This window comes from Suricata suricatta, chromosome 1 (assembly GCF_006229205.1).
Source record: "Suricata suricatta isolate VVHF042 chromosome 1, meerkat_22Aug2017_6uvM2_HiC, whole genome shotgun sequence".
NCBI lineage: Eukaryota > Metazoa > Chordata > Mammalia > Carnivora > Herpestidae > Suricata > Suricata suricatta.
In genome coordinates this window covers 141,168,263-141,187,987 of record NC_043700.1, presented here as the reverse complement: position 1 = coordinate 141,187,987, position 19,725 = coordinate 141,168,263, and the positions used below count along the sequence as shown (strand labels likewise).

At 36.4% G+C, this 19,725-nt stretch overlaps 1 protein-coding gene across 1 annotated transcript in view; it reads right to left on the bottom strand.

Moving 5' to 3' along the window:
• Window positions 1-6,776: 6,776 nt before the first annotated feature.
• TMPRSS11F (transmembrane serine protease 11F) overlaps window positions 6,777-19,725 on the bottom strand; it is a 50,578-nt gene continuing 37,629 nt past the window's right edge. Inside the window, exons 7-10 of the mRNA XM_029951925.1 lie at window positions 15,230-15,431; window positions 13,060-13,319; window positions 10,872-11,014; window positions 6,777-6,935 (exon numbers count right to left, since the gene is read on the bottom strand). Of these exons, the coding sequence (XP_029807785.1) occupies window positions 6,777-6,935; window positions 10,872-11,014; window positions 13,060-13,319; window positions 15,230-15,431 (764 nt within the window). The remainder of the gene's footprint in view (window positions 6,936-10,871; window positions 11,015-13,059; window positions 13,320-15,229; window positions 15,432-19,725) is intronic.

Here is a 19,725-nt window from a genome sequence, read left to right as displayed (position 1 = left end):
AGACTTAATCATCCATTTCATATATAAAAGGTAGCTACTTTTTGCATGGACCTCAAGTATATTGTAGTATACAGGTGGAATTTAAGGAAAGGTATTAAGCAGGCTGTGTTTTAGCTTATGGGCAAGTAATAAATTGTATCATGTATCTTGAATGTATCATAGATAAGCTGCTATATAACGATCACCACTTCAGATAGCTGTGAAATTAGGTGATTAACTAGTTGTAACCTTCTAATTTCTGTATAAGTCTAATTACATGAAATAGAAGTTGGGGTTCTGATTTTTTACTTTGCTTATCCATTTGGAGTGTCATTGTAACTAGTGTATTGTAAATGATGGAAAATAATTGCATATGTTACAAAAATAGTGTTATATTCTAAAAAAATAAAAATAAAGTTAGACGCACACACAAAAAAAGTAAAAACTAAAAAAAAAATATATATATATATATAAGCACATACATAAGGATTGGAAGATAAAAACAAAAATAGTTAAGCTGATACAATTGTGTATGCCCTCCCTCTCAAAAAGTATAGTTATATAGCTTATGGTATAGTTAAAAATATACTACAGTTCCTGTAGTAATTTTTAAAGGGATAAATCAATCATCCATTTCCTTTACTTTAAAAAATATTTTACCTAGTAGTCCAACTATTTTCTCTGAAACTTTCATCAAGTAGCTGGTGCTTAATATTTGTCTTTCCAATGGCTTCTTTTTTTACTTTCAAATTTTTTTAAATCTCTCCTATCCATTTTTAAATTATTTTCTTCATAATGCACTTCAGCCTGTTCATTTAGCTTCCTAGTTCTCTTTCCCGAAGGATTGTCAATTGTAGGACAAACACTACTGGACTGAATTCAGTAATCTCCACTTAGATCTAAACAAGAGGTTTGAGGTTCAGCAAAAAGGGCTTGTTTTAAATACTGTGGAAGATTTCAAAAGTGACATAAACATTGTTAAGAGAATCATTCAAAATAGGATCAGGAAGACACCGGAAAGCAGCTTATTGGAGCACCATAGATTTTTTTACTTTTGTCAGCTGCAACGTGTCCATTTTGCATGGACTGCCTTCTGGAACACATCCTCTACTTTGGACTAAAATAGAGATAATGTATCATCTATTAGCTAAGTAGCCAATAAATGTGTTATATAGTTTAATTCTGTCTGCATCAATCATAATTCCATCAAAACAAGTTATGTAAACTTGTGGTTTTTGCCTTTGGTAACTCTGCACTCCCTGCTTGCAAATCCAGAGCACACTCTTAATTTCTGTCCCCCGTGTCTCCTGGATTGCAATCCCTAAGACCCCAAGTAAACACGTTTGGTTGCTTTACAGCCTCTTCTCCTTGTTGACAATACAGATGAAGGGTGGTTATTAAAACCATTAGGAGGACAATTCCATGCATTTATGAAATTTCTCTTTCTGGAAATATTTAAAAGGGGGACATCTGAGCATCTGAGAATACCTAGGTTTGGGGGTAGAAAGAAGAAAGAACTATAGGATGATATCCTTATCTATGAAACTACATTTTTAAATAAAAGTTGGGATATAGATTCTGACAATAGACCAAAAAGGTATAAAAATAGAACTTGCATTTTTGACAAGCTATGACAACTTGTTAGCTTACTCTTCATTGCATGGCTTTGTTACTTCAAGAATTTTTAATAATCCAAATATAGACTAATGTATTCCAAAGCAGACTCTTTAAAGTATACTTTGCTAAATGCTAACTTTGGACTTCCTGTAATATTGTCCACAGACAATTACATAATAGCTTTTTTTTTTTTTTAGTGTTTGTGTATTATTGAAAGAGAGACAGGATATGAGTGGAAGAGAGGCATAGAGACACAGAATCTGAAGCAGGCTCCAGGTTCTTAGATGTCAGGACAGAGCCTGATATAGGGTTCAAATCCATGAACCATGAGATCATGACCTAAGCTGAAGTTGGATGCTTAAATAACTGAGCCACCTAGGTGCCCCTACATAATAGCTTTTAAAATGTTCCCAGCAGAGGGGTGCCTAAGAAGCTCAGTTAGTCAAGTGCCTGACTTGATTTTGATTGAAGTCATGATCTTGCGGTTTGTGAGTTTAAGCTGCACATCAGGTTCCTAGCTAACAGTGCAGAGTCTGCTTGAGATTCTCTCTCCAGCCTCTGCCCCTCTGCACCTCCCGTTTGCTCTCTTAAAAATAAAATAAATAGCGGGGCGCCTGCGTGGCTCAGCCGGTTGAGCTTCCGGCTTCAGCTCAGGCCATGATCTTGCAATTTGAGGGTTCAAGCCCCACCTTTGGCTCTGTGCTGACAGCTAGCTCAGAACCTGGAGCCTGCTTCAGATTCTGTCTCCTTCCCCTGCTCACGCAGTGTTTCTCTCTCTCTCAAAAATAAATAAAACATTTAAAAAAATTTTAAATAAATAAATATTTAAAAACAAAATAAAATGTTGCCAATAGATTGATTATAGAGTTCTCTAACATGTTATAGTAAAATATGCTTTAAATGAAATGAATTTGAATTATAATCATTTTTAAAGCTATCAAATGAATAAAAATTTCATTTGCCTATTTTTCTTTTTGCAATAAATTAACAATAATAATACATATGAGTTGTATTATATGTTATTTCTTTTCAAGAAAATGCTAAATACAATTCAACAAAACAGCAGTATTTTAAAAATGCACAAAGCAGCAGTATTGATAAATGAAAATGGTAACACTGTATAAAAACTTTATGACAATCTTAATGCACGTTTGGCATCAACCATGCTGAGATCAGTATCCAGTCATGCCCTTTGCACTTTTCAAACAGGCTTTAAACACTCTCTAATTTTTAGATGGTATTATTCAATAGGAAAGTTTCATAAACCTCATGAGATAATGTTGCATTTCACAGATTGAAGACAGCTGGAAACGAAGTTTTATTTCCTTTTTTAATTGTGTGACCTAATTGCATTTCTTATTAGCCAAAGTAAAATGTTAAGGCAAGGAAAATATTGAAACCTGTAGAAGAATGTTTATTCTAAGTATTTGCATAAATAGCTTAGGGGGACCTGGGTGGCTCAGCTGGTGGTTCAGCTCTGTGCTGAGCATGGAGCCTGTCTGGTATTCTATCCCTCCTTCTGTCTCTGCCCCATCCTTGTTCATGCACTCCCTCTCTCTTTCTCTCTCTCTCAAAAATAAATAAACATTTAAAAAAAAACCTAGCATAATCAAGAATTTTAATTTGCTTAATTTTAGTAGGCTTTCTGTAGTTTTATCTATTCATAAAACATTTTCTAATGAGGCAGTAAAAAGAACAAAGAGAAGACATTGGTTGTTTTAGTGGAGTTCAAAATCTTTTGGTGCTGGTCATTTAAAAATATAGTCTAGATTTTTAATTTATACCATGTTAAGGTTTTAAATTGCTGCCCATTTAACTAGCTCTGTAGCTTTGCCTCATTAAAATTATCCTCCTTTCCTTAGGTAGGGTTGGATATACTTTTAGGTGGTGTTGTTTGTCTTAAGAGTAAAACTGTTTTGGTCCAATGAAACTTTGCTGAATATTATGTGAATTTAACTTACCTCACCTTTTTTTGCAAGGAGAAACATTGGCTTAGCAGTAATCTAATCCCAGTAACTTCTAGAACTGTAATGTTCCTGGCAAGTGACACCAGGTGAGGGGAGTTGGGGGAAGACTGGACTGGACAGAAGTTTCCAGTCATTTCTCACAAGGTTATGTTTCATCGTCATGAGTGCATGAAGGAATGCCTTAAAGACATCCCCTCGCCCTCAAACAAACATATTAACAAAGTGACAGATTTATTCAGCTGAAAAGGGTAGATTCCCATTGATATACTTTTACTCTTATTGTTGAATTGTGAATTTCATTGAGAGACGGTTAAACTTTGCAAAAATTTTGGTCCATTCTTGTGCTAGCATTAAAAACTAACCCTTTAGTTCTCATGGCACCCCAAATTCCATCAGGATTCCACAAGGATTATGTGCTGTATTGCTTACTGTCAGTTTAATGGATTTGACCTATCTTTTAAAACAATACATTAAGAAAATTTTAGTGGTGTTTGTTTGTTTTAAGATGCAAGTATTACTATAACATTTACGACACAGGAGGCAAACCCGGGTTTGTTTGTTTTTGTTTTTTTTAACCACAATATTTTTGCAAAATTCACAAAGCAATACTATGGATCAATAAAAATGTCAACACTATAAAAACAACAACAACCCTTTTTTACAAACGTAATGTATTTGCACCATCATCTGTATATCAGTTTACAATAACACACTTCGCATTTTTTAGCAGGCTTTAAACATTCTTTGACTTTTCAACTTATTATTCAACAGGAAAGCCTCACAACAAAGCCATGAGGTAGATAGTTAATGTCCCACTTGGTAGATGGAAAACATGAGGTATAAGGTATTGTATGATTCCTATAACACCACTCAATAGGTCAGTATCAAAAATAGGACATGTAAATCATGCTTTAAAAATCCACTTTTCCATTTCTCAGATTTACTTATGACCTTTTGTATTTATGCCTCTCATTTGCGTTAAAATATCACTGAATTGAATTGAGTATTGAATCATTTAAATCAGTATACAGTTTCACAGACACTTCTCTACAAAAAGCTGTTAGTCTTATGAAATGTAAATATAGTTACACAAAAGCATATATTCATTGTTAAAGAACTTACACAGTAGAAATTTATTGACTTTGTAGGCAGATTTGTTTTCCTGTTTCTACGAATGACTGTTTAGCTTTAATATAAAAAGGTCTGTCATCAATCAAATACGTCTTAAATATGCTACATATTCTCCAGAAAGCTTTTGTTTCTCTGCATAGAAGGAAGGATCAACATTCAAGGCTTTACTCTGCTTCTTCTATTGATATTTAGTTACTAGTAGTCATCAACTCAGAAACTTGGTGACATTTTTCTTTTAAAAGGAGAATGTGCACAGATGACACTTTTGTGTTTATTATATCTTAATATTAACTAGTAAATTTTTAAGTTATATTTATCTTCTTTACATATGTTACAGATAAACATACATACATGTAAATTAGCAAAACTTTGTCGTTAAAGAAATATAAAGGCTATATTTTTCTCTGATACATCAGAACAAGAAATCTAGCACTTTTGGCCATACACCTATCTGAGCCCTGAAGATGAATACTGCTGCACCCCTGTAGTCACAACCCTGGTGACTGGTGACCACACACCCTATAACTGTGTCTATAAGCAGATATAGTCCTAAATATGTTGAGATATCAAAAAATGATTTTGAAAATCTAGTAGATCACTTAGGGGTTTTTTTACAGTGTAATTTAAGCATTCTGAAATCAATTACATGATTTTAAAGAAGGGACTGCTTTTAAAAAGTATGCTGTTTTATTGAGTCCAAAGCACATTAATAATAATTAATAGTAGCTAGTTCATAGAGAGACTACTATGTGCAGACACTGTTCTAAATGTTTTACTTTTACTAATGCATCTAATCCTTGTAACAACCATATGAGCTAGGTATTATTTTTATTCTAATTGTAGAGATGAAAGTGCTAATGCACAGAGATGTTAAGAAACACGCATAAGGACACACAGTTCATATGTGGCAAAGCCAGTGTTGAAGCCTGGGCAGCCCAGTACCAAAGCCTGTGCTCTCTGCCATTAGACTCTGGGCTGTATGGAAGACCCAAAGCCATACACTTATTTGAAAAAGTTAATTTATTTTAAAACTCATGGGAGTCGTTCCTTTCCTCCACATAAAGGAAACATCCACATAGTGCCTAATATTTGTGAGGCACTGTCCTAAGTGCTTACACAAATCAGTTCTCCCAACCTGACAGATATCTGACTTGATAGAGAGCTGAAGACTCACAAAAGCACCAGTTACCACATGCTGATGTACATATTTCTAAATAAATAATTGGATAGCTCATTCCACCAAAAATCTAAGGAGTTTGTTTCTTGCTCCTAATCATTTGAAAGCAATTTAACTAGCCCATGTCCCATCAGTTCTTTTCATCCTCCTTGTACACATGGAAAAATGCTTCTAAGATTCTTCTTTTTCTTCTCTCTGACCTAACTTCAATTGACATACGGATGGGAAGATGCTATAAAAGAATCAATCAGACATGCTTCTTTACATTACAACTTTTATCCTGAAGCTAGTCCTTGTGTTTGTAACAATGTTTACAACAAGTTCAGGTACACCCAAACATCTTTTAAATAACAGGTCTTCTTGTTAAAGATATTGCTTTGTATTATTTATAAACCCAGGGTAGAGTTCAACTTATATTGTAATTCCATCCTTCTCCATTCTAGCTGGTGAATGTCCAGCCATCAGTCTTTGAAGGTTGAAGCTCTGAATTCTCAGGGAAGACAGCTGTTTGATCCAAGAGTCACAGGTGCTCCAGATTATCTGAGTAAGTTTTTGGCAGCCCTGGCATCTTGTCATATCCTGTGAAAGATGATGTTCCTTGTCTTCCCATGGAGGAAGCCATTATAAATATTCCTCTTATTAATAAGTATCACAAACAGTTTCCCTTGTGAGGAGTTGGTGCAATTGGTGCTATTGCCATTTGCTCTGTCTTCTTCCCTCAGTGTAGAGAAAGAGTTTGGTCACTTGTGTGCAAAGACCACTTCATCATATTACATTGATCTGAATCAGAGGATTTCTTGACATCCAGAAAAAGCACTGATCCAAACTGCATGTATATAAATAATATACAATATGCAGGCATTTCAGCTTCGTATGCCATGAATATAATTCGTAGACAATTTATTCTAGATACCAGTCTTTGAGGCAATCCATTCTCGATACTGAGTCACTCTGGTATAAACCCCAGGTTTTTTGGGAAGAGCACATGATTGTCCCCAACTTACTATACCAACTAAGTACCAGATGTCATGATTATCATAAACCAGAGGTCCACCAGAATCGCCCTTGATGAGAAAAAAACAAAAATATATTTAGAATTATAAACTCTTACTCAGGAGCAAGGTCACTACAATTATCTCCCTTCCACAGGCGAAAAGGAAATTGGCATGCAGAATTTGCAGCCAGACTAGAGATAGATTATATAATGTTCCTCTGAATTGAGTTAAAATTATGTCCTAAATTTTAAAGTGCATTGTTTTCTAGAAAGACTAATACTCATTCACACGGAATGGTTATATTATTTCTGGTTCCGCATCCTTGGATTTATGTGGTTTTTTTTTTGCTTTTTTTTAAAAGTTTATTTATTTTGAGAGAGAGAGTGTGCATGAGCGAGTTACCACAGGTTGGGGAGAGGCAGAGAGAGAGGGATTGAGAGAGTCCCAAGCAGGCTCCACACTGTCAGCATGGAGTCCAATGCAGGGCTCAAAATCATGAACCATGAGATCATGACCTGAGTCAAAATCAAGAGTCAGACCCTTAACCAATTAAGCCACCCAGGTGCCCCTTTGCTAGTTTCATTAGACACTTTATGTATGGGTTAGTAAGTATATATAAAAAATATTAAATATGAATTTAGTATTCATGGGCATAGGTAGAAAGTTTTGATGATCTCTGAATATTGTTAGCTAGACTATTTTATAGACTGATTCTTGGTCTCCTTGGCTTTCATGCACCTAATTCTAATTATTCTTGCTTGCTGAATTTTATATAAACACTCCTAAATCTGTTTTGGAATAAGGACAGTTAAGTACATAAACAGATATACATGTAGAGGTTAAAAGTGTGGTCTTGCTATTTGAACTGCCCACATTTCAGGACTAGCTCTATTAATTACTGCCTGTGTGATTTCGGGTAAAATATGTAACCACTCTGTGGCTCTTCTACCTCACTCATTCATTCTTTTATCAACTACTTATTCGGCTCCAACTATGTGCCCCAGGCTCAGAGCCTGGAGTCTGCTTCAGATTCTGAAGGACAGATTCTCCCTTGCTCTCTGCCCCTCCCCCACTCATGCGCTGTCTCTTCCTCTCAAAAATAAATAAATGTTTAAAAAGATAATATTAAACAAGTCCACAAGTAAATGCAAAGTGACAACTATGATAAATGCTATGGAAACATACATAGGGGAATGTAACTGGTCAGGGAGGTCAGGAAAGATTTCCCTGATGAGATGTAATTGAACTGACCATGAAAAAGAAGGTGGAGATATAACATGTTCTAGGTAAAGGGAACAGTACTGCAAATGCTCTGTGACATGAAGAAGGATGGCATATACAAGAGCATGGGGCGGGGGTGGGGAGGATAAAAAGGAGGACTGAAGAGAAGACAGCAAGGGGGTAAGTGACTGTGATGAGGCTGCAAAGGTCAGGAAAACTAGTCCTAGACAAACCCTGAGGGTCTTGCTTAGCAGTTATGTTTTCTATCTTAAGACTAAAGGTAAGCCATGGAAGTGTTTTAAGAAGGAGGTTGACAAGATCAGATTAGCATCTCATTAGAAACCTTTCTGGCTTTCATTTGACTAATGGACTAAAGGAGTATAAGAGTGAATATAAGGAAATCAGCTAGATGACTAATTCCTTTAGATAGGGTAGTGTGAGGAAAAAGTGGGGAATAGGAAGTAAAATCCATGGAATTAGGTAATCTGCTGGGTATGGGGTAGGGAAGGAAGCTAAAGTGCCTTCTAAGTTTCTGGTTTAACAGAATGAAAAGGCATGCTATTCACAGAGACAAAATAAAGGAAGAGGATCAGGTCGGGAGGGGAAAAGAATAGAATCAGGTGCTACATTTTGAATTTGAGATATCTTTGAAATATCCAGGGGGAGTTGTCAAGTAGAAGTTGAATATATAAGTCTGAAGATCAAAGGGGAGGTTGGGGTTAAAAGTATAAATTCATGAATCATCCATCAAAGGATGGCATTTGAAGCTAACGAGGAAAATCAGATCCTCTAGGGAGAAAGTCCAGAGTAAAAAGAGAAGCAGGCATAGGATAAATCAAAATTTAATGGCTGTGATTAACAGAATGAACCTGAAAAGGAAACAGAGAAGAAGCAGACAGGAGATGTAAGATGAAAATCATTACAAGCCAAAGAAGACAAGAAAGAGGGAGTGGTAAGCATTATTAAATGGTGCTAAGAGGTGTAAAGAAAATGGAATATGACAAAAATACAATTATTGGAGGGCATTGGTGGGTTAGTGGAAACCTCAGGAAGAGCAAATTGAAGTGAAAGGGCAGAAACCATATTGAAACAGATAAGAGATAAGATGCAGTGCTAACTGGAGGCATTATGAGTCAAGAAAAAGTTGGAGGGTTTTTCCCCCTAACTTGAGAGATATGAGTGGAGAAGGATCTAGATACAAGAGAAATGTTAACTATGTTAACTGTGGGTTCAGGTGAAAGCTAGTCTGCATTCATAAGGAAATTATCCACTTATGATTTCTCTTTTTCTCTGAAAACTGGGGAAGCAAAATCATTAGTTAAAAATAAAAACGTAGGGAAAAAGAACCCAGAAGCTTAGGAAAGTGGAAAATGTTGAGTAGGTTTTGAGAAGGTAGATTTGGGGCGGGGGGGAAACCAAAGAAAAATAGTAAGATTATCACTTTTGTTATCTGAAACCTATAGTAGAACAAATGTGTCCTGTTGTATTTTTTTCAGAAGCATTTGACTTCCTTGGTGAAGCAGAGAGAGAGAGTAGATAGTTGAGTTCTTCTAGTTTTTGGACTTGGTCAGACAGAAACACTGAAAAGACAGATCAACAAGAGAACTTGAGATATTAGCAAAAGTGTTCAGAAAATGTTTAATAGTGAAATCTAAGTTGGAAAAGTGGACAACGGAAAAAAATAAATGGAATATGATAAAGCAGAGAATTAATGGTCTATAGGTCTTTATGAAGTTGAAGAAAGTGATATTTTATTTATCCAACAAATATCTGTGCCAGGCACTGATTTAGGTGTTGGTAATACAGTAGTAAATCAAATAGACCCCCCAAAATCTGTGCCTTCATGAAGTTTATATTCTAGTTTAGTGGGAGAGACAGACAATAAACCATGTAAATAAAATAAATTGTCTATTGGATGGCGATAGAAAGTAAAGATAAAACAAAGAAGGGACACAATGTACATTTGTGTAGGCTGTGTAATTTGGGGAGTTAGGACAGGTAGACAGGGGTATAACATAGAGGGAATGGCCAAGGGAGCAGGAATAGATTGAAATGCAGGCAGGAAGTTAAATAGAAAGATTTGGGGAATTAGTGTTTATGGAGATGAAACCAGGCTCAAGATGTGACCCTAACAATGTAGATGAAAAGAAGTGGAGAGCGATGGGAGTAGGAGGTCTAGGAACTAAAAATCCAACATTTAAAATGGGTCAGTGTTAATAGAGCAGGTCTCAGATGGACAGGAAACCTGTTTCAGGTGCCGATGTCATTAAATAGTGAGAGGGACAGAGAGACTTGGAGGCCAGGAAATGAAAACAAGATACATGTGAGATGATGCCAGAGCTGAATAGGTAGTCTTCAGAGGAGAGGTTTCTCTGTCTTTTGTCTCCAATTTTGTGGGGAAGAGCACTGGGTGTTATATGGAAACCAATATGGCAAAAAACTATATATTAAAAAAAGAAAAAAGAACAAAAAGAAAATAACAATAGAACAGAAGAGTGATTGTTTGAACCAGAAATAGGGAGCAATAGACTTTAATCTCCTAATTTGTAAAATAGGTGTAATAATAGTACCTCTTTGATTTCATTATTTTAAATGAAATAAGCACTTGGCTTGACATACAGTAAACACTTAATATAAAAACTTTTTAAATTATGATTATTAAATAAACTCGCTTCTTGGTAAAACAGATGACTTCCTTTTTCTCCTAAAGGAAATGTATGCCTGAATTTAGAAATAGCTAACGGAAATTTTCTTTTCAAAGTTTTGACCTTGACTTTGACTTACTTTACATGCATCTACTTTTCCGTCCATGAATCCAGCACATAACATTCCTGGAGTTATCAGGCCATCATACACATCCTTTCTATTGCACACATCCGTGCTTATGGTTTCTACCCTGGCTTGCCGAAGCTTGTTCTGCGTGGGTCCTATTATACAAACACACACACAAGCAAAAATACGTTCTTTGAATATAACTGTATCTGAGACATGGAATACATATGTGTTGCATATTCCTAGGAACAAAAGCATGAAAACAAAAGATTATTTTATTAAAATTAATTATAATTAATTATCGTCTAATTTATGTTATATATCATAAATGTCAAGGAACCATACATATGCATACCCCTATATTATATAATATCTGTGAATCTTTAAGCCATTAGAAATCCTTAGAACTACATTTAATAGCGTGTGTGTGTGTGTGTGTGTGTGTATACACTTTTTTTTTCATGAGGAGAGGGTTCATCACACTCATCTTGACCAATTGGTACCCTTTTCTGTATAAGGAAATCAAGGTTTGGGGAAGTACATTGATTATTTTGAAAGATAGTCAAGTAAAAACCAGTACATGAGCTTCACAGAGCTTATTCACTACTCTGTGCTATGGTATATTATTTAGAGGTGCCTTGAAGCATGGGAAACAGACTCAATGCCTACAATATGCCACCAATGTGATGCCAGTACAGAGCAAGACTGGAGTTTAGGATGAGAAGAAGGTAAATAGCTTATGGCTCCAGACTGAAGCTGCTGGTGAGTAGTCTTACACTAGTAATAAGGGAAGAGAACACAAAAGAAGATATAGCAACATCTCACAAAATCATGTTGGGGATACATGAGGCATTTAGGAAATTTCATATATAATAGATTTCTGTCAAGAAAAAAAGCCAGATTTAAATATGTATTAGCAGGATTGCCTGGGTGGCTTAGTCAGTTAAGTGTCTGACTTTGGCTCAGGTCATGATCTAACAGTTCATGGGTTTGAACCCTGCATCAGGCTCTGTGCTGACAGCTCAGAGCCTGGAGCCTGCTTGGGATTCAGTGTCTCCCTCTCTCTCTGCTCCTCCCTTGCTCTCACTCTGTCTCTCTCTCTCAAAAATAAACATTAAAAATTTTTTTAAAAATATATATTAGCATTTGTTTCTTGCTTTTTTCCAGGATATCTTTGACAGAAACTTAAAACATTTCTTTCCCATTTTATTCTGTTTTTTAAGTTTATTTTGAGAGAGAGAGAGAGAGAGAATGTGTGTGAGTAGGGAAGGAGAGAGAGAATCCTGAGCAGGCTCCATGCTGTCAGCACAGAGCCAGACACAGGGCTCATAGCCAGGAACCAGGAGATCATGAGTTGAATGCTCAACCAACTGAGCCACCCAAGCACCCATTATTTTTCATTTTAAAACATTTAGTTAATCTCTCTTTTTAGAGTGGAATGAATTGGTACCTAGAAATCTTAAATTCTGGTCTTTGATTTATAAAATTTTAGAACTGATCTCTTTGAGCCAACCAGGAAGTGAGACAGATGAAAAGAAATGTATGTTAAATTAAGTAATCAAAATGAAAATTCTCAAAACATTCACAAAAGCTTTTATGTTTATGGTCATCATAAATCCCCATTAAATGAGGTAGTACTTACACACAAGAGGAAGAAAGAAAGAAAGAAAGAAAGAAAGAAAGAAAGAAAGAAAGAAAGAAAGAAAGGAAGGAGGAAAGAAAGAAGGAAAGAAAGAGAAGAAAGACAGAAAGACAGACAGACAAAAAGAAAGAAAGAAGACAGAAAGAAAGAAAGAAAGAAAGAAAAGAAAAAAAAGGAAGAAAAAAGTTATCACTAAGATTGTGATCTGAAGTATATGCTAGCTAGGAGTCTCTACATTGGGAAATATACAATTCAGAATCATTAGTCCCTTCGAGTCCCATAGTATTTTGTCCCTTCTCGTAGCACCTAAAATAGTCTGATATGCTTTTCTCAATTAGCCTCACCCTTTTTTCATCATTGCTCCAATTAATTGTGAACTTAAGGAGAGAGACCTGATTTCTTTTGCTTTTTAACCTACAAATTCCTGTTCTGCTCTGGGCTGTACACTTTGGAAGCATCAACATTATTTTTACAAAAAGTCTAAAAAAAGATTCCCTAGCACAGTTTGTTAGAGTTCAATACAATTGTGTACTAGGTATATTAATTTGAACCACTCACCATCATCTACAATGGATCCAAAACCTGTGACAAACACACTTGTTTTAGGTGGCAGCTTTATAGATGAATCTGGGAGGCAAACTCTCTGGACTATACTTGAAAACTCAACCCGGGTGGTAAGCTGAGCCAAAGCAATGTCATTTTCATTTGTTTCCCTGTGGTAATTTTCATGAAGGATAATTTTCCCCAGGCTTCGTTGCACTGCAGGTGGTGTAATAGTTGTACCAAAAGTGACAATCCATTGACTTGGGTCTTTATTTCTGCAAAAAATCACAGGGTAAGGTGTATGATGGTTACCTGTGTCATCTAAAAGAGACTGAGACTTTATTTTCCCCAACTATTGGATTATACTCCTGAAAAGTCTCTCTGGTGAGAGAATTTGCAGTTGTTGGCTTTATGGCAGAGAGTTTAAAATATTAATGAGGCAAATAAGAGTAAAAAAGCCCTTAAAGATATTTTGAAATTTCCATGCTTTGTTTGGATTAATAATAGTAATGGATATTTTATAATTAATTGCCAATATTTTAATTCCTTGTTCATTACAAATTCTTCAGATTCTCTTTCTTCTACAATTACAATTAAATTTGCAGAAATTCGTTTTGATTTGTTTTGGGTAATATAGATACTAGGAGGCATTTCCCCTGTGTATCAGATACTCTAACTTTATGACTCACTTGTTGGCTCTTGTTTCTGGGTCTTCCCGTGATTTTTGGGACAAAGCATAATCTTGCCTGCTTCACAAACCCTCATGTGTACACAGATTTGTTTTTCCATCCTCCGCCCATACACAGCCCTGATATTCAAGGGCTAACCAGGTTTAACTCAATGTCAAGCTGTTAGAGGTTCTCTCCTGACACCCAATCCCCCCTCCCGCCTCACACACACCCCTCCCACCCTTTGATCTGGCTTGCCTGGTCCCTTTTAGTATTTTACAGGCTCTCCCTTCATGCAGAAGTTTTTCTCTCTTACAAGCTTACATTACAAGCAAATTCTATCTAGTCCTATTATCTCTTTACTTCCTATTAATCACCTAAGCCCAGTTCCCTCTTCTAATTATCCTGTAAGGAATGACTAAAAACACTGTATATAGAAACTTGAAATTCTCTATGTAAAGGAAACTTATGTAGAAGGAAATCACACAGAGGAAAATTCATAAGGGAGTTTTCCTCATTCATGAAGGATTACTGTGTTGGTGAATCATAAACTTCTTAGTGAAAAACCAGAAAGATCAGTGATTTTCAAAGTACTCTGTACTGCCTCGGGGATGAGCAGACCTGGTGGGTGTAGGAGTGGGAAAGGGGAAGAGGAGTGACATGGTGGGGAGCTGGAGATGAGGAAGGCTATTTTACTTATCTATACTTTAAAGGAAAGTTTTATTTGATGCTGAAATCTTAGGGCTGAAGCCTTCTTTTGAAAACTAGAATTCTGGGAGATAAGAAGACATATGTAATGTCAGTCCTTAAGGAACTCATAAACTAATTGAGTAGATCAAATAGAGATGCCACATTCTGGGAGGCCGGAGTGTTTCAGTTGGTTAAGTGACTGATTCTTGATTTCAGCTCAGATCATCATCCCACAGTTTGTGAGTCTGAGCCCCACATCGGGCTCTATGCTGACAGAGCATGCGATTCTCTCTTTCTGCCCCCTTTCTACCTGATATCTCTATCTCCCTCTCTCAAAATAAATAGACATTTAAATAAATAAATTATATTAAGACCCTATCACTCGATGCGTTGTCTGCCAGAAAGGAGACCTCATTTAAAAGGCCCAGTTCAATTTATGCTTTACAGATAAGGACACTGAAACCCAGAAGTTAAATGGCTTGCCCAGGTATGTGATATAGCCTGCTGGTTAGTATCAGAGAGAGATGGCCTGGGTCTCCTGACATGCCGTCAAGAACTTTTTTCCCATCCACACTGGTTCACAAAGGCTGGGATAATTTGTCATGAACATAAAGGTACAAAGATTTGTCTTAAACACAGTTTTTAAAATTACACTATATCTGTAGAAAAATACATTTAGAAAAATTTAAAAGCTCTTTGGATAATTATAATATTATCTTCAAAGTACACTGCAGTTTTCCTATACGACAGTATAATGCATTATGCAATTACACGAAATCGCACTGGGAAAAGACTCAGCAGCCCTGGGAAAGGACTTGTGAACCTACTTGCGGAAGCAGTGAGCTGCTGTGAGCAGCCACGTGTTACTGATGAGGCTGGCTCCGCACTGATGGCCCGAACCTCGGAGTTGGAGGCTGGCCTGCCATGGCCACTCCCCCTCCATGGCTGTTTCCCTCCCTTGGACAATCCTTTCAGTAGAAGAGGATGCTGGTAAAGGCATGTTTGAAGATGTCATCCTTATTCCGCAGCCTGTCACAGAAATTTATGTTAGCTTGTTTTCATGGAAAGGAAGAGAAAAAAAGCATATACTGAATTGCACTGGGTGCAGATGCTTTGACCAGACATTGTGCCTGCTGTTCTTTTGTTTTTTTGTTTTTTACCTTAAATACAAGTGGGTTAACATATGGTGTAATAATGGTTTCAGGAACAGAATTTAGTGATTCATCACTTACTAATAACACCCCGTGCTCATCCCAATACGTGTCCTCCTTAATGCCCTCGCCCGTTTAGCCCGCTTCTCACCCAACATCCCTCCAGCAACCCTCAGTTTATTCTCTGTATTTAGGAGTCTCTTATGGTTTGTCTCCTTTTCTGTTTTTATCTTATTTTTGCTTCCCTTCCCTTATGTTCATCTGTTTTATATCTTAAACTCCACATATGAGTGAAATCACATGAGATTTGTCTTTCTCTGACTGACTTTGCTTAGCATAATATGGTCTGGTTCAATCCACATTGTTGCAAATGGCAAAATTTCATTTTTTTGATCACCTAGTAATATTTCACATTATATACTACATCTTCTTTATCCATTCTTCAGTTGATGGACATTTGGGTTCTTTCCATACCTTGGCTATTGTCAATAGCCCTGCTCTAAACCTTGGGGACCTGTGCCTGCTGTTGTTTAACCCGTTCCTAGTGCTCAGTGTCTGAGGTTAACCTATAGGGGTCCTCCTGATTATGTTGAGGTTCAGAAGAAATATTTACTAAGATGTCAAGGCATCCAGTCTAGGAGTTAACTTCTGTCTCTCTGTATTAATTATATATGGATGGATACTAAAGAGGTAGATAAAAATTTTATTGATCATCAAAAATATATAGATCCTCTGCTAGGTGTTTTAGATTTATTTATAGCAATCCACTTTTCAGATGAGGAAACTGAGCCTTAGAAAGAGAAGAAAAACTGCTAGAGGTCATCCAGTTGGTAAATGACAGATTGGGCATAAAGTTAGGTAAATCTACATCAAAGCTTGTGTTCTTTCTGCTGAGAGCACAGTACCTAATGCAGGTCATAAATTCTGCCTGGACATGAATTTATACATTGTCTTTGCAAGCCCTGTATTTAAACAGTCTTTAACAATGATGAATGTTTTGGTTTTCTAAAATTTGAAAGACTAGTTTTTAAGACAAATTTAGTGGAGACTGGGTGGCTCAATGGGTTGAGCATCTGACTTCAGCTCAGGTCACCATCTCATGGTTTGTGAGTGTGAGCCCTGCTTTGGGCGCTGTGCTGACAGCTCAGAGTCTGGAGCCTGCTTCAGGTTCTGTGGCTCCCTCTCTCCCTGCCCCCTCTCTCTCATGCTCTCTCTCTCACTCTTTCTCTCCCTCTGTCAAACATTAAATAATAATAATAGTTAATAAACATTAAAGAAAATAAAAAAAAATTCAAGATTCCCTGACAATAAACCCTCAATTTGTTAGAGTTCAAATAAACCTTAAATAAGACTGGTAAGCATATTAGTATATTTTATTAATGTATCTTTCTTTTTCAGTCTTAATAAGCTTTACACCTAAGTTGGAGCTCAAAGACTCCAAGACCAAGAATCACATGCTTTACCCACTGAGCCAGCCAGGTGCCCCTATTAATATACTTTCTAATTATTTATATTTTTATTAAAAATACCAGTTTTTTCAAAAAGGAATATTTTTTCAGAAATAGGTTAAAGATGATGCTTGAAATCATATTTATAGATTCGTCAAAATTCCCTCAGAGTTAAATAGCTCCAGGTTAAGGTGACCATAAAATTAAATAGATGGGATTTCTAGGCTAATATATTGGTAGTGCCTAATAGATACTTCCACTCCCAATTTCCTTTTAAAATATGCGTGAAAGTAATGCTAATAGAAATACTATCTACTGATTGTGAGCCAGGCCCTTTATGTAGTGTTGCATATATTTTCTCCAATTTTCACAACCCTCTGTGCTAGGTGTCATCCTCATATTGCAGAAGAAAATTCTGAGTCTAGTATTTTTCAAAAGCAAAGGAGCAAAATCACCACAACATAGGAAAGATAAGAAAAAAAAATTATAAATTCTGGTAGAAACGGCAACAGCCAGTGAGGTTTGAAAGCAACTTCTTGAACTACCCCAACTCTAGCCTGTGAACCAGAACTTGTGGCGAATCCTGGTAACATGACAAAGTCACTGTCCCCCTGCTGTCGGGACGCCCCGACCCAGAAAATTAAGCTACACCACACTTGTTTCCAGCCAAGCAGAAACTATAATGTAATCCATCCCACTGTGACTCATAAACTCTTTCCTTCCTCTGTACATATGCAGAAGCCACATTTCCTGGAACACCGTCCTATAGAGAGATACAGGAAAGATGAAGCGTTCTATGAAAATGTAGTTACCCCATGCAGATGTCTGAATGTGAACCCCTAAAATTTATGTCAAAATCCTAACCCTTAGAGGTGATAGTATTACTAGGTGGGGCCTTTGGAAGGTGCTAAATCATAAGGGCGGAGCCCATGAATAGGATTAGTGCCTTGGAAGAGTCTCCAAAGTGATCTCTAGCCCCTATGCTCATGGCACAATGATACTTTAAATCTGTGAGTTGGAAGAGGGCCCCCACGGGACCACTCTGGCACCCTGATCTCACATTTCCAGCTTCCATAATTGTGAGCAATAAATTTCTGCCATTTATAAACTACCCAATCTAGTTACAGTACCAAGAATGGGCTAGGATGTCTCATAAAAATCATTTAGGCAGTGAAAGGAAGAGCAGTGGCATCAGTGAACGCTACACTTGGTGGTGCAAAGAGGGAGATTGGTGTAGTTTTCATAAATTCTGCTTGTAAGATCAAACCTTAAGCCTGCATCTTACTGTATAGTATGGTTAGGGACCCCCAAATCAGGTGATATATAAATTCAGAAGACAGACATATGTCTGAAAGTTATTTTCCACAAAAAATTTTAGGAAACACATTTGTTATTAGCCAAGTTGTGCAAGAAAACATGATCTTAATGTAACAAAAGCAGCCAAACGTAAGAGGCAAAATATGCTGTGAAAAGAGTATACATAATCAATCACAAGAGTCGGTAATCAAATAAAATTCTAGAAATCACAGGCATGTCATAGCAGATATGAAATCCACATGGAAGAAGAGAAGAAATAACACCAGACAACAGAGATAAGGGGTTTGGGGGGAGTACAGAATTGAGAATATCTTTCAGAATGCAGAGGAAAGTGACCTAAATTAGAACTAGAACTAATGATGAATATGGAGAGAAGAAAATGGAATTCAAATAAATCATTGGTGTTCCTGAGGGAGAAAAGAAAAGAAAAGAAGGGAGAAGAAACGAAAAGGGAAGAAAAGAAAATTGGAATGGAAGTCAATCATCAAATGTATAATAGAACAACATTTTTCCAGAATAAGAAAAAGAATAGTATACAGATTGAAAACATTCATAATGTCCTAGTCAAAATTCAGTGCAAAATATAATTACATCTAGCTCTCTTGGCAAAAAGTTTAGGATAAAGATTTCCTACATTCATCCAAGAACACAAAAGTTAAACTATTTAAAAAGAAAACATTCAGCAGCCTTAGACTTCTCCTCTACAACAAAACACTACAAGAAAATGGAATAATGTGTATAGAACTTAGGGGAAAGTGTATGACCTATGATCCTATAAGAAACTGAGATAATGGAAATTGAGAGAAGGCAGAAAATGTACACGACAGATATTGTAATAAAAATGCAAGAAACCTGAGAAATTTAACAGGAAAAAGCCTAACTAGTTACCACTTTAAAACATTCTCTTGAATTTGACAGTATTAAAAGAAAAATATTTAAAGAGAATATTAAAATACAATGTTAAGTGGCATCTTGGTGGCTCAGTCAGTTAAGTACCTGACTGGATCTAGGCTCAAGTCATGATCTCATGGTTTGTGGGTTAGATGCCCGCATTGGACTCTGCACTGATGATTTGGAGCCTGCTTGGAGTTCTCCCTCCCTCTTTTTCTCTCTACCCCTCCCTCACTTGCATGCATACTTTCTCTGTCTCAAAATAAATAAAGAAAACTTAAAAAAATGTTCAAAATACAATATTAGAAATATAGTTACAGAAAGCATAATATCAAGAATATTATGTAATTTTCCTTTACCACATCCTGCAAGTCATAAAACTTGAAATTGTATTTCATGTACATTTATAAATGTGAATGTTTTAAATGTTCAAAATAACCAGCAATAGGGGCACCTGGGTGGCTCAGTAAGTTAAGCGTCCAGCTTTGGCTCAGGTCACGATCTTGCAGTCCGTGA